This window comes from Phacochoerus africanus, chromosome 4 (genome assembly GCF_016906955.1).
Source record: "Phacochoerus africanus isolate WHEZ1 chromosome 4, ROS_Pafr_v1, whole genome shotgun sequence".
NCBI classification, from domain to species: domain Eukaryota; kingdom Metazoa; phylum Chordata; class Mammalia; order Artiodactyla; family Suidae; genus Phacochoerus; species Phacochoerus africanus.
This window is the reverse complement of record NC_062547.1, coordinates 134,145,348-134,166,147: the sequence shown is the minus strand read 5'-3', so window position 1 is coordinate 134,166,147 and position 20,800 is coordinate 134,145,348. Positions and strand designations below refer to the sequence as shown.

General features: G+C 38.0%; 1 protein-coding gene across 1 annotated transcript in view; it reads left to right on the top strand.

The window, feature by feature from the left end:
- MEIKIN (meiotic kinetochore factor) overlaps positions 1-20,800 on the top strand; it is a 94,249-nt gene that overhangs the window by 10,401 nt on the left and 63,048 nt on the right. The window contains exons 4-5 of the mRNA XM_047774739.1: positions 4,741-4,878; positions 13,218-13,337. Coding sequence (XP_047630695.1) covers positions 4,741-4,878; positions 13,218-13,337 — 258 coding nt within the window. The remainder of the gene's footprint in view (positions 1-4,740; positions 4,879-13,217; positions 13,338-20,800) is intronic.

The window sequence follows — 20,800 nt, the reverse complement described above, 5'->3', positions numbered from 1 at the left end:
ATTTTTATTGCTTCATCAGGGACATTCTTAAGTGAAAATGACTTTTCTTTTTTTAACTGGTAGTCTGTTTTTTTTTGTTTTTTACTTTTTGTCTTTTTGTCCTTTTAGGGCCACACGTGAGGCATATGGGGTTTCCCAGGCTAGGGGTCTAATCAGAGCTGTAGCCACTGGCCTATTCCAGAGCCACAGCAACGCCAGATCCGAGCCGTGTCTGCAACCTACACCACAGCTCCCGGCAATGCTGGGTCCTGAACCCACTGAGCAAGGCCAGAGATCGAACCTGCAACCTCATGGTTCCTAGTAGGATTTGTTTCGGCTGAGCCAGGATAGGAACTCCTGTTTGTTTGTTTGTTTGTTTTATCACATCTTCTTAATCCATTCATCTGTCGATGGACATTTAGGTTGTTTCCATGCCTTGGCTATTGTGAATAGTGCTGCAATGAATACAGGTGCATGTATCTTTTTCAAGGAAAGTTTTGTCTGGATATATGCCCAAGAGTGGGATTGCTGGGTCATATGATAGTTCTACATTTAGTTTTCTAAGGTACCTCCATACTATTTTCCATAGTGGTTGTACGATTTTACATTCCCACCAACAGTGCAGGAAGGTTCCCTTTTCTCCACACCCTCTCCAGCATTTGTTGTTTGTGGGCTTATTAATGATGGCCATTCTGACTGGTGTGAGATGGTACCTCATAGTAGTTTTGATTTTCATTTCTCTAATAATTAGTGATGTTGAGCATTTTTTCATGTGCATGTTGGCCGTCTGTATATCTTCTTTGGAGAACAGTCTATTCAGATCTTTTGCCCATTTTTCCATTGGGTCGTTGGCTTTTTTGCTGTTGAGTTGTATAAGTTGCTTGTATATTTTAGAGATTAAGCCCTTGTCCATTGCATCATTTGACACTATTTTCTCCCATCTGTAAGCTGTTTTTTTCACTTTCTTTTTGGTTTCCTTTGTTGTGCAAAAGTTTGTCAGTTTGATTAGTTCCCATTGGTTTATTTTTGCTCTTATTTCTGTTGCTTTGGGAGATTGAGCTGAGAAAACATTTGTAAGGTTGATGTCAGAGAATGTTTTACTTATGTTCTCTTCCAGGAGTTTGATCAGCCACACTGAATCTTTAACCCACTTAGCAAGGCCAGGAATTGAAACTGCATCTTCATGAACACTATGTTGGGTTCTTAATCCACTGAGCCACAATAGAAACTCCTAGAAAACTAATTTAAAATTAAGTAATCAATAACTCAAATGAAAAACAAAAACTTGCAGCAAAAAGGTGATATAATAGAGCTCATAGAACATGGATCAATTGTAAATGTATTTATCTTTACATGGATCAATTTGTAAATATAAATAGAATAACAATAGAATAAATAAGATCAGTGAATACATTTAATTTATAAATATAAATCTAGATATTAAAAGAAACAGTAGAGTTAATAGAGTTGAAAATAATTGTTTCTAAGAGGGACATTATGATAGGACATTATAAGAGGAGAGGTTGCACTTTTTGATAAAAGTCTTGTCGAACTATTTGACTTCTTAAAATGTTCATGATATGTATATTTTTTTTTTCTTTTTTGTCTGCCCTGTGGCATATGGAGTTCCTGGACCACGAATCAAATCTGAGCTGCAGTTGCCACAGCTGTGGCAACACCAGATCCTTAACCTGCTGTTCTGGGCTGGGGATCAAACCTGTATATCAGCACTCCCAAGACAGTGCCAATCCTGTTGCACCACAGCGGGATCTCCTGTTTACTGTAATTTGATATAAATATAATTTTAAATGCATTTCTAACTTGTGACACCAGGAACAACTTTCTTTTGATACAGTCAGGAACATTTGTTTATTGTTTTCTCTACCCAACTGCCCAGATGGTAATTCTGGAGCTTTCCTAATTTCTGAGCCTGGCTTGAGTTCTGGGGTTTGATGGAAGGGAATTTTGAGAGGTGGTAGGCAGGAGAGATTTAACAACTTGGGTGAAAAGGATGACGATGAAGTGAGAAAAGTAAAAAGCAGCAAGGACAAGGAAGGACGCTCTTGGGCCTTTGAAGTAGAAGAAGCATAAGATACTCAGAGGGATAACCTGCCTCTGACTTCTGAGGAGGTTAAGGATGGTGGATTGAGTCACTCAATTTAAGAGTGGCACTGGTGGCTAAAAGAGGTGGCCAGGTAGGAAACAGTTGTCAACCTTTTTTTTTTTTTTTTTCTTTTTAAGGCCCCACCCATGGCATCTGGAGATTCCCAGGCTAGGTGTCGAATCGGAGCTACAGTTGCTCGCTTACACCAGCCACATCTGTGAACTACACCACAACTCACAGCTACGCCGGATCCTTAACCCACTGAGCCTCCGTCCTCATGGATGCTAGTTGGGTTTGCTACCACTGAGCCACAGCAGTAACTCCCAACAATTGTCAACTTTAAGGAGGGAGTTAGAGTAGAAGAGAAGAGGTATGGTGAGGTCAGAGTAGGAAGGACAAAAAGTTATTGTCTCAGGTAGATAATGAATGAGCAGAGATAGGTATGTCAACTCCAGGATGGAAGATAATGGATTTTCAGAGCAGTGCTCTCCTATCATCCCTTACCCTCCACCTTGCCAGTTTCTATTAGCGTTCACCTATGTTTTATTTGATAAATGCTGAATGACTATAGCAGCTAATGACTAAAACCCCCCTCCCCGGTTTTAAATGATTTTTATTTTTTTCCTTTACAGTTGATTTGCACCCCCCACCCTTTTTAACTCAACCTTGTGGTTCTTTAAGTACTAATTTCTATCCCCATCATTTATTGGAAAGGTCTTCATTCTAGGCTGCTGTCACAGGGATGACTTTAAGACCTCCAAGTCTGGGTCCTGTCATGGTGCAACAGAAACGAATCCAACTAGGAACCATGAGGTTGTGAGTTCGATCCCTGGCCTCGCTCGGCGGGTTAAGGATCCGGTGTTGCCATGATCAGTGGTGTAGGTTGCAGACGGGGCTCGGATCTGGCGTTGCTGTGGCTGTGGTGTAGGCAGGCAGCTATAGCTCCAATTTGGCCCCTAGCCTGGTAACCTCCATATGCCCAGGGTGGGGCCCTAAAAAGACAAAAGACAAAACAAACAAACAAAACCTCTCCAAGTCTGGAAGATTTTCTGTTCGGATATTTTCCCCCATATCCTATTAGATTGAGTTTTCAGAGTTCTTTATATTTTGGATTCCAGTCCATTTACAAATGTTTTCTCTTAGTCTATGGCTTGTTTTTTCACCTTAACTGTCTCTTTTGAATAAAAGTTTTAAAATTTGAAGTCCATTTTATCACTGCTATTGCTTTATGAATCATCCCTTTAGTTATATCTAAGAAATCTTTGCCTAATTCAATGTCATGAAGATTTTTCTCCTCTGTGTTTACTTCTAGAAGTTTTTATTTACGTTTAAAACTATGGTGCATTTATAGTTAATTTTTTATGTGATGGAAGAGAAGAGTGTTTTGCTTTTGCATGTGGATATACAGTTGTTGCAGAGTAATTTGTTTAAAAGAATATCCTTTCTCCACTGAATTACCTTTGAGTCTTAGTCAAAAATCAGTTGCTCATATATGTCTGGGCTGTCTGTTCAGTTCCTTTGATCTATGTTCCTTTGAACCTTTGTTTTTGTTCATTGTTTTTAAAATGGAATAACTGGGAGTTCCCGTCGTGGCTCAGTGGTTAACAATCCGACTAGGAACCATGAGGTTGCGGGTTTGATCCCTGCCCTTGCTCAGTGGGTTAACGATCCGGTGTTGCCGTGGGCTGTGGTGTAGGTTGCAGACACGGCTCGGATCCCGTGTTGCTGTGGCTCTGGTGTAGGCTGGTGGCTACAGCTCTGATTAGACCCCTAGCCTGGGAACCTCCATATGCCGAGGGAGCAGCCCAAAGAAATAGCAAAAAAAGACAAAAAATAAATATATAAATAAAATAAAATGGAATAACTAGAATCACTCTTTCTTCTCCTCAGCGAGTTAGCTTACAGTTAGTGGGTTACTTATATATAAAAATTGCATTTTTAGTCAAGAATTAAAACTGAACCAAAATATGGATGGAATAAGTTATAAAACTTTGAAAAACAACAAAGGTTTGTAAAGCATTTTCTCCATATCAAAAGCAGAATTCTTTTCTTTTTTTTTTTTTTTTAACCTTTTTAGGCCCTCACCACGGTATATGGAGGTTCCATATGGAACTGGAGCTATAGCTGCTGGCCTATACCACAGCCACAGCAACACAGGATCCAAGCCTATCTGCAACCTATACCACAGCTCATGGCAACGCTGGATCCTGAACCCACTGAGCGAGGCCAAGGACTGAACCCGCAGCCTCATGGTTCTTAGTCGGATTCGTTAACCACTGCGTCACGACGGGAACTCGCGATCGTGGAGTTCAGCCTATACCACAGCCACAGCAACACAGGATCTGAGTTGTATCTGCAACCTACACCACAGCTCATGGCAACGCTGGATCCTGAACCCACTGAGCAAGGCCTTGGATCAAACCTGCACCTTCATGGACGTTAGTCAGATTCATTTCCACTGAGCCATGATGGAAACTCCCAGAATTATTTTCTAAGATTAAAATTAAAGTTGTGTACAATAGTATGCCTTTTCATTTGTATATGTCATTTTACATTATTTGTATATAACTGCATTACATTTCTATACATTTGAGTTTTTAGGATTTCGAATCTGTTTATTATTGAACCATTTTACCCTTTTTTTTATTATTCCATAGGACTGAGTTTGCAGCATGATGTTTCTAGCTCTCTTCCGAGTTATTCAGTCACAGACTCTTATACGGAATACAAGAGTTCTGAAGAGAGTTTAAGTAGCTTCCCATCACCTGAACTCTTCAGAGGATCAGATTATTTAGGTGAGATGATAATTTTAAGTTGCTTCATTGTTTCTCTGTCCACAAACTCTGCAGTGAATAATACTCCTTTTGAGAAAGTGTACTTATCTTCCTCACTAAAACCTTCTTCTGCCCACTATCCATGGTGTTCCATGCCTAGTCACATAGGACTGTAGATCAGAAGACCTCAGATCAGGGAGTTCTTTGTGGCTCAGCGGACTAAGGATTCAGTGTTGTCACTGCTGTGGCTCTGGTTACAGCTGTGGCATAGATTTGATCCCTGGCCCAGGAACTTTCTCATGCCATAGGCATAGCCCAAAAAAACCCCACAAAAAACAAACAAAAAACCCCTCAGAGCAAGGAGGAAGGAAAAAGGAATCAGCATTTACATGTAGCACATATCCAGCTATTAAGCAGTTTGCATGTAACGTATGTATACTTGTTACTTTGAACTATGGGCTATCTTTTTTTCCTACACTTCTCTTACTTTTCAGAAAATAACTCAAATGTTGACTAGAGCATCTCCCTGCTTGAATTTTTTCTACGAATTAACAGTTATTTGTGTGTACTATATATACTATAATTAAGAGCCTATGGTTAATGATGCAGATTGAACGCATGCCTTCCTCCACAATTTTTTACAGTGTCTTTTTTTTAAGGCATAAATACATAAGATTAAAGAGAATTGGAAAGAATAAAGCATAAAGTCTGGAAAGCTAGAGAGCAAATGGTCTAATAAAGTAGACTTGAAAAGCTGAATCCTAAATCAACAATGAGAATTCCTGAGAAATAAGCCATTCTGTACCATGGTATCTCAAAAAAACTTCCAACCTGGCTTGTAAAATACTTGTAAAAAGATAGGTCCAAAACATAAAAGATGTAGCATGTTCTCCTTTCCTTCTCAAGTAGAGCCTAGAGATTTATTCTTTGGGATGTTTTGAAGCAGAGGGACTCTGGACTGGAGGATACTAGGCACTAATAATAGCAAGGATACCATGGCATTTTGAAATATTGGTCTCATTTACTCATTCCCCTGCCGGTAGTATTATATAGCCACACCCTTGTCATAGCCTCAGGGTGGGTAAAGTGTACTTTCTCACTATTTGGCTTTGGGATTGGCCTTGTGACTTACTTTCGGCAATAGGATACCAGTTAGTGAAACGTAAGTAGAACTTTAAAATATGCATGCATGGTTGGCCTTGTCCATATACCCTTTGCCATTCTGAGAAGAATACAGATCTTCCACTTAGGATGGAAAAAATTGTAAGTTAAACCATTCTAAATCAGGGACTATATATATGTATGTGTGTGTGTGTGTGTGTGTGTGTGTGTGTGTGTGTGTGTGTGTGTACGTACCTCCTAATTAGCTTCTACTCTACCTGGGACTCCAGAAGGAGAGATATAGAGCAGGATAGTCCCAGGCAGACTACACACTTCACAGAGCTGTCCTATCTGATCAGCAGACCCTGTGATCTAAAACAGAGCTGCTTGAGCTAAACAGTAGACATGGGTATAAAAAATAAATGCTTTCATATTATGCCACTGAGATTTCAGGGTTACTTATTAGATAGAAAAATCTAACTGCTTCAGATACTGTAGTGAATGCAAAAAAGGGTAATTAAACAAAAGTATATATTCCAAATTGTGCGACCTGTTCACCCAATGAATGCCTAGTCTCATCCTCACCCAGCAGCCCATTTCTCTGCTCAGCTTCCAGAATACTAGCAACCACTCTTGAACCTTCCAGTCAGCAGAAATGGAAGTATTCTCTCAGAAATCGGATCAACTTCTAAGAAAGCATCTAAAGATACTGGACTCAGTAGTCCTTCAGTGAAACTAATAAGAACCCTACAGTGAACCTGCCTATGTGACAAACCCCAACTAAACCATAAAGATACCACTTAGCCTTTTAGGGCCCCCTCTTAAATATGAACAGAGAGCCAAGGACTACCAGACCTCCAAGGAAACTCTAACATAAAATATAAAGATCAATGAAGCTAAATATGGTAGCAAGTCAGTAAGATATTGAAATAGGAAGCCCTAGACTCACCTTTGCCTATGGAACCCGCCAATTCAACAACAATGCATGAACTAATTTCCTTTGTGAGAAATCTCAAAACTAATTGAGGGGCTCCTGCACCCTAAGAAAGCTTGAGACCAGTCACATCAAAGCCAGTAGGAAAATGCAAGACACCCTTTCATTGTAATTCATACCCCTAGCACAGTGCCGTACAATTGGCAGGAAATCTTCAGCTTCCAGCTTCTCCCTAGGGAGAAAGGAAAAGAGCTGAACCATGTATCAGTCATTGTAAATTTTCTGTGAATGGCCAAAGAATTGGTTCCTGTCTTGTCTGCCTCAGGCTACTGATGGGACCTGACATACTCTAAAAGTATGATGGGTGCTAAAACAAAGCTTGCAGTTTGTTCTAGCATGAAAATATTCACTGGTCGAAGATTCTGTCTGGGAAGGGAAAGAGTTTGACTGTGCATATCATTCCAAGATTTCTAGTGCCTACCCAAGGGAATAGCTTTTGTCTCACATGTCCTGTAGCACTCATGAGATTTGCTGTACTCTAGATGCCTCATGGCCGCTAAGATCCAAAGACCATGGTTTGAATTAGAAAGACGTTTTGAGAGAGCAGACTGGTGAAGGTTTTCTCCTGTGCAAGGCCTGTCTGTGAAGACTTAGGTGGCTGTATTTTCTAATGTGCAGACGCCAACACAAATGCTTAAAGAAAAAGAAGAAGTTGGGTAATGAGGACCTGCTGTTCAACACAGAAAAAGCTACTCAGTACTTTTGTAATAACCTGTATTGGAAAAAAAGACGATACATTTGTGTGTATGACTGAATCACTTTGCTATTCCCCCGAAACTAATACAACATTGTAAGTCAGTTATACGCCAATCAAATTAAAAATTTTTTTAAAGAAGAAGAAACAAGGAAACATGGTCTAAAACATGAAATAACATAAAGCTTCAGAAACTGACCCTAATTAAATGGAGATATATGAGCTACCTGACAGAGAATTCAAAACAATTGTCATAAGTATGTTCAGTAAATGTTCATAAAGAGCCCAGAAGAACAGTACATGGAAAAAGCAAGAATTTTAAGAAAGCAGGAAAAAAAGAATGAAACAGAATCTTAGAGCTGAGGAAAACAATAAATGAACTTAAAAATCCAATAAAAGGGATTGGACTAGCAAACTCACAGATAAGTCATTTGAAATGATCTAGTCAGAGGAGCAAAAGAAAAAGAATATAAAAGAGTGAAGGAAGTTTGAGACTTAAGGAGCACAATAGAACAGATAAATATATGCATTGCAGGAGTCTCATAGGAGGAAAGGAGGTGAGGAGGGAGAGAGGGAAAGAGAAAGAGCCAGAAGGCTTTTTCATAGAAATAGTGGCTGAAATCTTCCTGAATCTGAAAAAGGAAATGTACATCCAGAGCCCAACTAAACCTCAAAAAGGATGAATCAAAGAATTCACACAGGCCTCATATAATCACATTGTCATAAGACGAAGACAAAGAATTTTGAAGTCATCAATTAAAAGGTGACTTAATATGTATAAGGGGACCCTGTTAGACTATCAGTGAATTTCTCAGCAGAAATCTTGCAGTCTAGAAGGAGTGGAATGATACAGTCAGAATGCTAAGAAGAAAAAATACTATAATAAGTAAAACTGTCCTAAAGAAGTGAAGATAAGATAAAGAATTTTCCAGACAAACAAACGCTGAAGGATTTAATCATCACTAGACTTACCTTATAAGAAATGTTAAAGGGAGTTCTTCAGGTTGAAACAGAGGACTCTAAACAGCAACATAAAAGCATGTGAAAGTGTAAAACTTGCTGGTAAGTATATAGACAAAAAACACACTACTACTGTAATAGTGATATATAAATCTCTTTTAATTCTAGTATAAAAGTTAAATGACAAAAATATCAAGTATTGCTATAGCTATAAACATATGCTAAAGGCTATACTATATAAAAAGATGTAAATTATAACATCAGTATTAACGAAGTGTGTTTGAGGTGTGAAGTAAAGGTGTAGAGTTTTTGTTGTTATCTATTTAAAGTGGACTTAAAACTATGTGTTTTTTTGTTTTGTTTTGTTCTGTTTTTTGTCTTTTTAGGGCTGCCCCTCGGCATATGGAGGTTCCAAGCCTAGGGGTCACATCGAATCCACAGCTGCCGGCCTATGCCACAGCCATAGCAATGGGTGATCCGAGCCACATCTGTGACCTATACCACAACTCGCCGCAACACCAGATCCTTAACCCACTGAGCAAGGACAAGGATTGAACCTGCATCCTCATGGATTCTGGTTGGGTTCATTAACTGCTGAGCCATGAAGGGAACTTCCTAAAGCTGTTTTATGTAATTCCCATAGTAACCCCCCAAAAATACCTATAGAAGATACATAAGAGCAAATTGGAAAGAAATAAAAACATATCAATATAAATCAATGAAAGACAAAGGAACATGGCAAGGGAGGAAAGAGGGGCAAAAGAACTACAAAACAGAAAACAAAATTGTAACAGTAAATTCTTCTCTATCAATAATACCTGTAAATAATTAATAGATTAATCATAAATAGATTAAACCCAATCAGAAGACACAAAGCATGACTGAGTAGATTGGAAAAAATCCATCCGTATACCATCTATAAAGGATTCACTTTAGATTTAAGTGCACACATAGACTGAAAGCACATAGATGGGAAAAGATACTCCATGCAAATGGTGACCAAAGGAGAACAAGAGTGGCTATACTTATATCAGATAAAATAGACTTTAAATAAGAAACTATTATAAGAGAAAAGAAGGACATTATATACTTTTAAAAGTGTCAATTAGAAACATGTAACAATTTTAAATAAATATTTACCCAACATCAGAGCACCTATTACATAAAGCAGACACTGACAGAACTGAAGGAAAGAATAGGCAGCAATACAATAATAGTAGGAGACTTCAGTAACCCTACTTTTAATAATAGATAGACTATCCAGACAGAAAATTAACCCTTACTGATTTCAAGATAGATTGCAAAGCTACAGTAAATATAACAGTATAGTACTGACATAAAGACAGGCATATAGAACAGTAGGACAGAATAGCGAGCCCAGAACTAAATCCATAAATATGTGGTCAGTTGATCTTTGACATCGGTGCCAAGAACACATGTAGTATGAGAGTCTCTTCGACAAATGATGTTGGCAGAATTGGATATTCACATACAAAAGAATTAAATTTGACCTTTATATCATACACAAATCAAGCCTTAAGACTAACATGAGACCTAAAACTAAAACTCCTAAAAGAAAACACAGGGGGAAAGCTTCATCAAAATTGTTCTTGCTAATGATTTCTTGAATATGGTGAAAAAAGCAAAATTAGGCAAGTGGGCCTAGGTAAAACTAAGAAGCTTTTGCACAGCAAAAGAAACAATCAGTAGAGTATAAAGGCAACCTATAAAAAGGGAGAAAATATTGAACATCACATGTCTGATAAGAGATTAATATAAGAAATACATAGGAAACTCTCACAACTCAGTAGTAAAAAGAAATCCAAATTACCTGATTAAAAATTGGCAAGAGTTTCCTATGTGGATCAGTGGTTAGTGAATCTGACTAGGATCCATGAGGATGTGGATTCGAACCCTGGCCTCGCTCTCTGGGTTAAGGATCTGGTGTTACTGTGAGCTGTGGTGTAGGTTGCAGACATGGCTTGGATCCAGCGTTGCTGTGGCTATAATGTATGTAGCCCAGCAGCTTCAGCTTCGATTCAACCCCTAGCCTGGTAAACTGCCATATGCTGCAGGTATTTAAAAAAAAAAAAAAAAAAAGGCATGTGGCACAGTGGAAAGTAATCCAACCAGGATTCATGAGGATGGAGGTTCAATCCCTAGCCTTGCTCAGTGAGTTGGGGATCTGGCATTGCTGTGAGCTGTGGTGTAGGTCGCAGATGTGACTCAGATCCCTTGTTGCTGTGGCTGTGGCATACGCTGACAGCTGTAACTTCAATTTGACCCCTAGCCTGGGAAATTCCTGTGCTGCAGATGTTCCCCTTAAAAAAAAAAAAAAAAAAAAAGAGAGAGAGAGACTTGAATAGACATTTCTGCCAAAGAAGACATTCTTATGGCCAACAGGTATATGCAGGGAAATGTAAGTCAAGATCACAGTGAGGTATCACCTCACAACTGTTAGAATTGTTATTATATAAAAAAGGCTGAGTGTTGGTAAGGATGTGAGAAATTGGAATCCTCATACACTGTTGATGGGACTATAAAATGGTGAAGTTGTATTGGAAAGCAGTATGGAAAGTTACTTGAAAAATTGAAAATATAGGGAGTTCTTGTTGTGGCTTAGTGGTTAACAAATCTGTTTGGGAACCATGAGGTTGTGGGTTTGATCCCTGGCCTTGCTCAGTGGGTTAAGGATCCGGCATTGCCATGAGCTGTCATGTAGGTCGCAGACGCTGCTTGGATCCCAAGTTGCTGTGGCTGTGGTGTAGGCCAGCAGCTACAGCTCTGATTAGTCACTTGGCCTGGGAACCTCCATATGCCACGAGTGCATCCCTAGAAAAAAAAAATTAAAAAATAAAAATAATGGAGGAGTGGATAAAGAAAATATAGTGTATACATACAATGGAATATTATTCAGCCTTAAAAAGGAAGGAAATCCTGCCATATGCAGTAGCATGGATGAACTCTGAGGACATTACCCTAAGTGAAATAAGCCAGTCACAAGAAGAGAAAATGATTCCACTTTAAGTAGTCAAATTCATAGAAGTAGAGTAGAATGTTGGTTGCCAGGGCCTAGGAAGGGGGGATGTGAGGAGTTGCCATTCAACAAGCTATAATTTCATTTATGCAAGATGAATAGGTTCTAGTGATCTAGTGCACAGCACTGTGCCTATAGTTAACAACACTATATTGTACTCTTACAAATTTGAGGATGTCTCAATGTTAAGTGTTCTAACCCCCATAAAATTAAAAAAAAAATTACCCAAACAGAAATAGAAACAAAAGGAGAGGAAAATATTGGGAAAAAAGTCTTCATTGAGATATGTATGTATTGAATGGGAGTAAGATGCTGTAAAAAGGAATACCCAGAGAACAAATTAGATGCAGTAGCAGAATGGAAAACTCAGTAAAAGGATTAGAAGATATGTTGAGACTTTCCAGGGGAAAAAAGGAAGAGTGAAAAAAATAAAAAGTATAGAAAAAAAGGTAGAGAAGCAGTATATGAAATCTAATATCAAATAGGAGTTCCAGAAAAAAATAGGAAGAAAATTATCGTAGATATTCAAGAACATTTTCTAGAGCTAAAGAATATGATTTCTGCATTTAAAGGGCTATACTCTGCCTGGTAGTAGATGAAAAACACCAACAAAGAGCATTATGGAATTTCAGAATATCGAAGGATGGAATATATGGAATGAATTTATACAATTTAATAGAGTTTATAACTAAAGAGATGAAAATACAGAGAAAAACTAAACAAAGAAAACTTTTATTGACTCCAGGTAAAACAAAAGGTGGTCATGGTATACCACAAGAGTAAATAGCATTTTATGGCAACTTATATAATCTTAATGTCTACATGGAATATTATTCTAACTACATATATGATATAATAACATGAGGATAATGGGAAGTGTGGGAAAAAGGAAATATAAGAGAGGATAGCCTCATACTTCCATAGTGGGAAGTAATGGAAAACTTAGAACTGACATCAAGTAATAGCAGTTTGTTATTGAGTAATATGATAGTTAATGGTACATAGGTATAATTTTTATGTATAAATTATACATAAAATAAGAAAGGCATTCCCCATGTGCGATACCTCTCCCTTAGATCAATAATCTTTATAAGGCAAAAGTCTGTGAAAGAAATCGGGTTAGAGCACTGCAATAGCCCAGATGTCCTGATGCCATTAAGGTTTGTCTTTTTTTTTTTCTTCTGTCTCACCCAAGACGTTCTTCAGATACCATAGCTTGGTATTGGCTGGTGACCTGAGTTGGGGAGAAAAAGGTATCCTACCACATGGGTGCTGTTATTCAAAATTTTGTGCCATTTCTCCTGGACTTTTTATTTTATTTTATCGTCTTTTTAGAGCCACACCTGTGGCATATGAAGTTCCCAGGCTAGGGGTTGAATCACAGCTATAGCCGCTGGCCTGCATCACAGCCACAGCCACTCCAGATCTGAGCCAAATCTGCGACCTAAACCACAGCTCACGACAACAATGGATCCTTAACCCGTTGACCCAGGCCAGGGATAGAACCCACATCCTCCTAGGTGGGTTTGTTACTGCTGAGCCACAACAAGAACTCCAAATCCTTGTCTTTTCAGATTGGGAGTGTCCCATGTTGGAAGAAAGTGTAATATGTAAGAATTCTACTCTTTTGGACACCAGTAAAGCAGTAGCGATAGAGAAGGCACCTCAATTTTCAAACCTCTCAGCAATTTTAGGTAAGTTTCACATTCTTTTTCCTCATGTCTCGGGGGGGAACTCTCGTCTATATTGGAAAATCAAACTTTTTTCTTTTGAATGATTTCTAAGTTAAATTAATCAGTTAGGATTACCTGTGGCTACACATAATATTTAACAGTAAGTAGCTTAAGCACATATAGGTTTACTTTTTCAAAACATTTATTTTGAACTGTAGACTTGCAGAAAAACTACAGAAGTAATACAGAGGGTTCCCACATACCTCCCACCCAGCTTTCCATAATGTTATCTTTAACCCTGGTGCAATGATCAGAATCAGGAAATTAACGTTGGTGTTAAAACTATTAAGTAAACTATAGACCTTATTCATGTTTTCACCAGTTTTTCCACTAATGTCTTTTCTTCTATTTAGGATCCTATCTAGAATCCTACATTGCATTAGATTATTATTTTTCTCTTAGTCTACTGCGTTCTGTGACAGATCCTTTGTCTTTCTTTGTTTTTCGTAATCTTGATACTTTTGAAGACTACTGACCAGTTATCTTTATAATGTCCTTCAATTTGAATTTGTCTAGTGTTTTCTCATTATTAGAATTAGATTATGCAATTTTAATAAGAAAAATATATTTTAAAAATATATACATATAAACACTTTGTATCTGTTAATCCCATACTACTTATTTGTCCCTCCCTGCCTCTTTTCTCTTTGGTTACTGTAATTTTGTTTTCTCTGTCTGTGAGTCTGTTTCTTATATAGATTAATTTATATTATTTTTTAGATTCCACATATAAGTGATTTCATATAATATTTGCCTTTCTCTGCTGACTTATTTCACTAAATACAATATCCTTTAGGTTTGTCCATGTTACTGCAAATGGCAATATTCCATTCTTTTTTATGGCTGAATAGTATTCCATTATATATATATGATTTATATATATATATATATCACATTTTTTTTCATAGTATGGAAGCACTTATTTAAATTAAAATTTTTTGCCACAATTCAAAATATTATTTATGGAAACATCCACATACAAAATCATGCATGGATGCAGCTCAGATCTGGTGTGGCTGTGGCTGTGGTGTAGGCCAGCAGCTGTAGCTCTGATTCGACCCCTAGCCTGGGAACCTACCTACCTACGCCATGGGTGTGGCCCTAAAGAGAAAAAAAAAATCAGTGAGGGCTTGAAATGACTTATCTAAAGAAACCGTGGCTTGGTGTGGATAAGCAATGAGATCCTGCTGTAGAGCAGAGGGAATTATATCTGGTCACTTGTGATGGAACGTGATGGAGGATAATGTGAGAAAAAGAATGTATATACATATATATGTATGACTGGGTCACTTTGCTGTACAGCAGAAACATTGCAAATCAATTATAATTTAAAAAGTAATCAAAAATTAAAATAAATTAAAAAGAAAAAAAATCATGCATGATAAACTACCTATCAATTTCTAGATATTGGCTATCCCTTTGGAGGATGGGGGAAGGTGAGGTCATATTGTATTTATTTCTTAAAAGATAATTGAAACAAATATGTCACAATGATAGCCCCTGTTTAATCTTGAGGAAAGTACCTGGGTGCCTGTTTATTGTCTATTCCCTCTCTTGCTTGATGAGACAAAGAAGCTGTTTGGAGGAACAGTGCTGAGGAACAGTTCACACTCAGGAATAGTGTGAAGCACAGAGATGAAGAAAATTCTCAGTTTAAAAAAAATTTTAGGAGTTCCCATCATGGCTCAGAGGAAATAAATATGACTAGTATCCATGAGGATGCAGGATCAATCCCTGGCCTCACTCAGTGGGTTAAGGATCTGGCATTGCCATGAGCTGTGGTGTAGGTCACAGAGGTGGCTCGGATCTGATGTTGCTGTGGCTGTGGTGTAGGGTGGTGGCTACAGCTCTGATTCAACCCCTTGCCTGGGAACCCCCATATGCCGCAGGTGCAGCCCTAAAAAGACAAAATAAAATAAGAAAATAAAAAAAATTATTAGAGTATAGTCGATTTACAATGTTATGTTTCAGGTGTATAGCAAAGTGATTCGGTTATATATACACATATACATATATCCATTCTTTTCAGATGATTTTCCCATATAGGTTATTACAGAATACTGAGTATAGTTCCTTGTGCTAAATAGTAGATCTTGGTTGGTTATCTATTTTATATATAGTAGTGTGTTTATGTTAATCCCAAACTCCTAATTTATCCCTTTCCACCATATTTCCCCTTTGGTAACCATAAGTTTGTTTTAAGAATCTTTATGTTTTGTAAATCAATTCATTTTGTCATTTTTTTAATTCCGCATATAAATGATATCATATGATATTTCTCTGTCTCCCTTTTTATTATTTATTATTTATTTATTTATTTTTTATTTTTATTTATTTTTTTTTTTTGCCACACTCATGGCACATGGAAGTTCCCAGGCCAGGGATCAAACCTGCACCCCAGCAGCAATTCAAGCCACTGATGGGACAACACTGGATCCTTAACCCTCCGCAACGAAAGGGAACTCCTGATAATGTCTTTCTCTGTTCGACTTATTTCATTTGTATGATAATCTCTAGGTCCATCCATGTTGTTGCAGATGGCGTTATTTTATGGCCGAATAATATTCCATTGTGTGTGTGGGGGGGTTGGGGTTAGGGTTAGGGGTTAGGGTTAGGGTTAGGGTTAGGTTAATATATATATATTACATCTTCTTTATTCTTGTCGTTAGATATTTAGGTTGCTTCCATGTCTTGGCTATTGTACATAGTGCTTCAGTGAACATCAGGGTGCATGTATCTTTTTGAAGTAGAGTTTTCATCTTTTCTGAATGTATACCCAGGAGTGGGATTGCAGGATTGAATGGTATCTCGATTTTAAGTTTTTACAGTTTTCCGTAGTAGCTGTACCAGTTTACATTCCTACCAACAGTATAGCAGGTTTCCTTTTCTCCACACCATCTCCAGCATTTTTGGTAGACTTTTTCATGATACCCACTCTGACAAATGTGAAGTAATATCTCACTGTGTTTTTGATTTGTATTTCTCTAATAATTTGTGATGTTGAGCATCTTTTCATGTGCTTGTTGGCCATGTGTCTTCTTTGTAGAAATGACTATTTAGGTCTTCTGCCCATTGTTTTTTTTTTTTTGGGGGGGGGGGGGCTTTTTGCCATTTCTTTGGGCCGCTCCCCACAGCATATGGAGGTTCCCAGGCTAGGGGCCGAATCGGAGCTGTAGCCACTGGCCTACGCCAGAGCCACAGCAACGTGGGATCCAAGTCGCGTCTGCAACCTACACCACAGCTCACGGCAACGCCAGATCCTTAACCCACTGAGCAAGGGCAGGGACCGAACCCGCAACCTCATGGTTCCTAGTCAGATTCGTTAACCACTGCGCCACGACGGGAACTCCATGCCCATTCTTTAATTTTATTTATTTTTTGTCTTTTTCTAGGGCCGCACTCATGGCATATGGAGGGTCCCAGGTTAGGGGTCTAATCGGAGCTGTAGTAGCCGGCCTACGCCAGAGCCACAACAACGCAGGATCTGAGCCGAGTCTGCAACCTACACCACAGCTCATGACAATGCCAGATCCTTAACCCACTGAGTGAGGCCAGGGATGGAACCCGCAAGCTCATGGTTCCCAGTTGGATTCATTAACCTCTGAGTCACGATGAGAACTCCCTTTCTGCCCATTTTTTGATTTGAGTTTGTTTTTTGATATTAGTTCCATGACCTGTGTGTGTTTATTGGATATTAAGCTCTTGTTAGTCATGTCATTTGCAAATATTTCCCCCATTCTGTGGTTGTCTTTTCATTTTGTTTATGGTTTCCTTTGCTGTTCAAAAGCTTTTAAGTTTAATTAGGCTCAATTTGTTTGTTTTTGTTTTGATTTCTTTTGCCTTAGGCATCTAATCTTAGAAGATATTGCTCTGTTTAATGTCCAAGAATGTTTTGCATATGTTCTCTTCTAGGAGTTTTAATGTTGTTATGTTTTATATTTAGGTCTTTAAACCATTTTGAGTTTATTTTTGTATATGGTGTGAGGAAGCGTTCTATTTACATGTAGCTATCCAGCTTTACCAGCACCACTGTTGAAGAGACTCTTTTCTTCATTACGTATTCTTGCCTCCTTTATTGTAGATTAACTGACCATGGGTGTGTGAATTTATTTCTCAGTTTTCTATTCTGTTCCATTGATCTATATGTCTGTTTTTGTGCCAGTACCAAGCTGTTTTGATTACTGTAGCTTTGTAGTATTGTCTGAAGTCTGAAAGAGTTAAGCCTCCTGCTTTGTTCTTTTTTATCAGGTTTGCTTTGGCAGTATTGGTCTTGTGGTTCCATATGAATTTTTGGATTATTTGTTCTTGTTCTGTGAAAAATGTCATGGGCATTTTGATAGGGGTTGCATTAAATCTGTAGATGGCCTTGGGTTGTATGGATATTTTAACAATATGAATTCTTCCAGTGCAAGAACACGAGGTATCTTTTCATTTTGTAAATTCATCTTCACTTTCCTTAATCAATGTTTTATAGTTTTTAGCATATAGGTCTTTCACCTTCTCGGCTAAATTTATTCTTAGGTGTTTTTTTGATGTGATTTTTAACAAGACTTTTTACTTTCTCTTACAGGTATTTCATTATTAGTGTAAAGAAATGCAGTATATTATTATATATTAATCCTGTACCCTGCTACCTTGCTGAATTAATTAGTTCTAATAGTTTTTGTGTGGAGACTTTTGAGTTGTTTATACAGAGTATTATGTCATCTGTAGTTTTACCTCTTCTCTTCTACTTAGATACCTTTTATTTATTTTTCTTATCTGATTGATGTGCCTAGAAATTCCAATACGATGTTGAATAGAAATGCTGAGAGTGGGCACCCTTGTCTTCTTCCTGAATTTAGTGGGAAGGCATTCAGTTTTTCACTGTTCAGTATTATGTTGGCTGTGGGTTTGTCATAGATAGCTTTTATTAGGTTGGGATATGTTCCATCCATGCCCACTTGAATGAGAGGGGTTTTGTTTTTTGTTTTTTGTTTGTTCGTTTGTTTTGAATGAGAGTTTTTTAAATCATGAATGGATGTTGAATTTTGTAAAATGCCTTTTCTTTGTCTATTGAGGTGATCATGTGGTTTTTGTCTTCTCTTTTGTTAATGTGGTATATGACGTTGGTTGATTTGTATATATGGAACCATCCTTACAACCCTGGATTGAATCCAGTTTGATTGTGATGTATGATCCTTTTTTTTTTTTTTTGTATTGCTGGACTTGGTTTACTAATATTTTGTTGAGTGTTTTTGCCTCCTTTATTTTTTTCTGCTTCTTAGGACTACAGATGTGGCATATGGAAGTTCCCAGGTTAGGGGTCGAATTGGAGCTGCAGCTGCTGGCCGCAGCCAGAGCCACAGCAAGGCAGGATCTGAGCCACGTCTATGACCTATGCCACAGCTCACAGCAATGCCAGATTCTTAACCCACTGAGTGAGGCCAGGGATTGAACTTGCATCCTTATGGATGCTAGTTGGGTTAGTAACCTGCTGAGCCACAACAGGAACTCCCAATTTTTGGCTCTTTATTCATCAAAAATATTGGCCTATAATTTTCTTTTTTTTGTAGTATCTTTATCTGGTTTTGTTATCAGGGTGATGATGGCCTCACAGCATTAATTTAGAAGTATTCCCTTCTCTTCACTTTTTTGGAATAGTTTGAGAAGGATAGATATTAGTTTTTTGTATATTTGTATAATTTGTATAATTCCTCAGGGAAGCTGTTTTGTTCTGGACTTTTTTTTTTTTTTTGTCTTTTTGTCTTTTTAGGGCTGCACCCATGGCACATGGAGTTTCCCAGGCCAGGGGTCCAATCGGAGCTGTAGCTGCTGGCCTACAGCACAGCCACAGCAACACAGGATCCAAGCCTCGTCTGCAACCCACACCACAGCTCACGGCAACGCAAGATCCTTAACCTACTGAGCAATGCCGGGGATCGAATCCGTGTCCTCATGGATGCCAGTTGGGTTTGCTAACTGCTGAGCCACTACGGAAACTCCTCAATGAGTTTTTAAAATTACAGATTCTGTCTCATTTCTAGTGATCAGTTTTTTAAAAAATATCTGTTTCTTCTTAACTCAGTTTTGGCAGGCTGTATGTTTCTAAAAACTTGTCCATTTCTCCTCAGTTGCCCAGTTTTTTGGCTTATAACTGGTCATAGTATGTTGTTATTATTTTTTGTATTTCTGTGATATCAGTTAATTTAGGTTCTCTTTTCTTTGTAAGCCTGGCTAGATATTTGTTGATTTTGTTTATCTTTTCAAAAAACCAGCTCTTGTGTTTAATTCATCTTTTCTATTATTTTTTGATCTCTATTTTACTTATTTCCTCTCTGATCTTTATAATTTCCTATCTTCTACTGACGTTGGGTTTTGTTTGTTCTTCTTCTCCTTTAATTCTTTTAAGTAGTAAGTTAGGGTGTTAACTGATATTTTTCTTGTTTCTTGAGGAAGCCTGTATCACTGTGAACCTCCTCTTTTTTTCACTTTTTTTTTTGTTACCCTGTGGCATATGGAGTTCCTGGGCCAGGGATCAGTTCTGAGCCACAGTTGCAACTCATGGTGCAGCTGCGGCAGTGCTGGATTCCCCAATCCACTGTGGTTGGCCTGGGCCTGGACCCTTGTCCTGGTGCTGCAGAGACGCTGCTGATCCAATTGCACCACAGCACGAACTCCTTAACTTCCCTCTTAGAACTGCTTTTGCTGTATATATCATAGATTTTATATGGTTATGTTTTCATTTTCATTTGTCTTGAAGTATCTTCTGATTTCTTCTTTGATTTCATCATTGACCCATTGGTTTTTTAGGGCATATTGTTTAGTCTTTGTGTGTTTTTCCTTTTCCCATTTTTCTTTCTGTGGTTGATTTCTAGTTTAATACCATTGTGGTCAGAAAAGATGCTTGAAATAATTTCTGACTTCTTAAGTTTGTTGGGGCTTGTTTTCTAACCTAATATGTGTAGTCTATACTGGAGAACATTCTATGCATGCTTGAGAAGAGTGTATATTATGGTTTCTTTGGCTGTAGAGTTCTATAGATGTCAGTTAAGTCCAGTTGCTCTGTTGTGTCATTTAGGAAGTCTGTTGGCTCATTAATTTTCCATCTGAGTGATCTGTCCATTGATGACAGTGGGGGGCTAAAGTCTCCTACTAATATTGTATTATTATCCATTTCTCCCTTTGTGTCTGTTAGTATTTGTAATATATATTTAGGTATGCCTATATTGGGTGCATATATGTTAATGAGTATAATTTCTTCTTCTTGTATTGATCCCTTCACCATGACATAATGCTCTTCTTTGTCTTTCTTTATGAATTTTGTTTTAAAGTCTATTTTGTCTAAGTATTGCTGTCCCAGCTTTCTTGTCATTTGTGTTTGCATGAAGTATCTTTTTCCATTCCCTCACTTTCAGTCTGTGTGAGTATCTTTCACTCTGGAG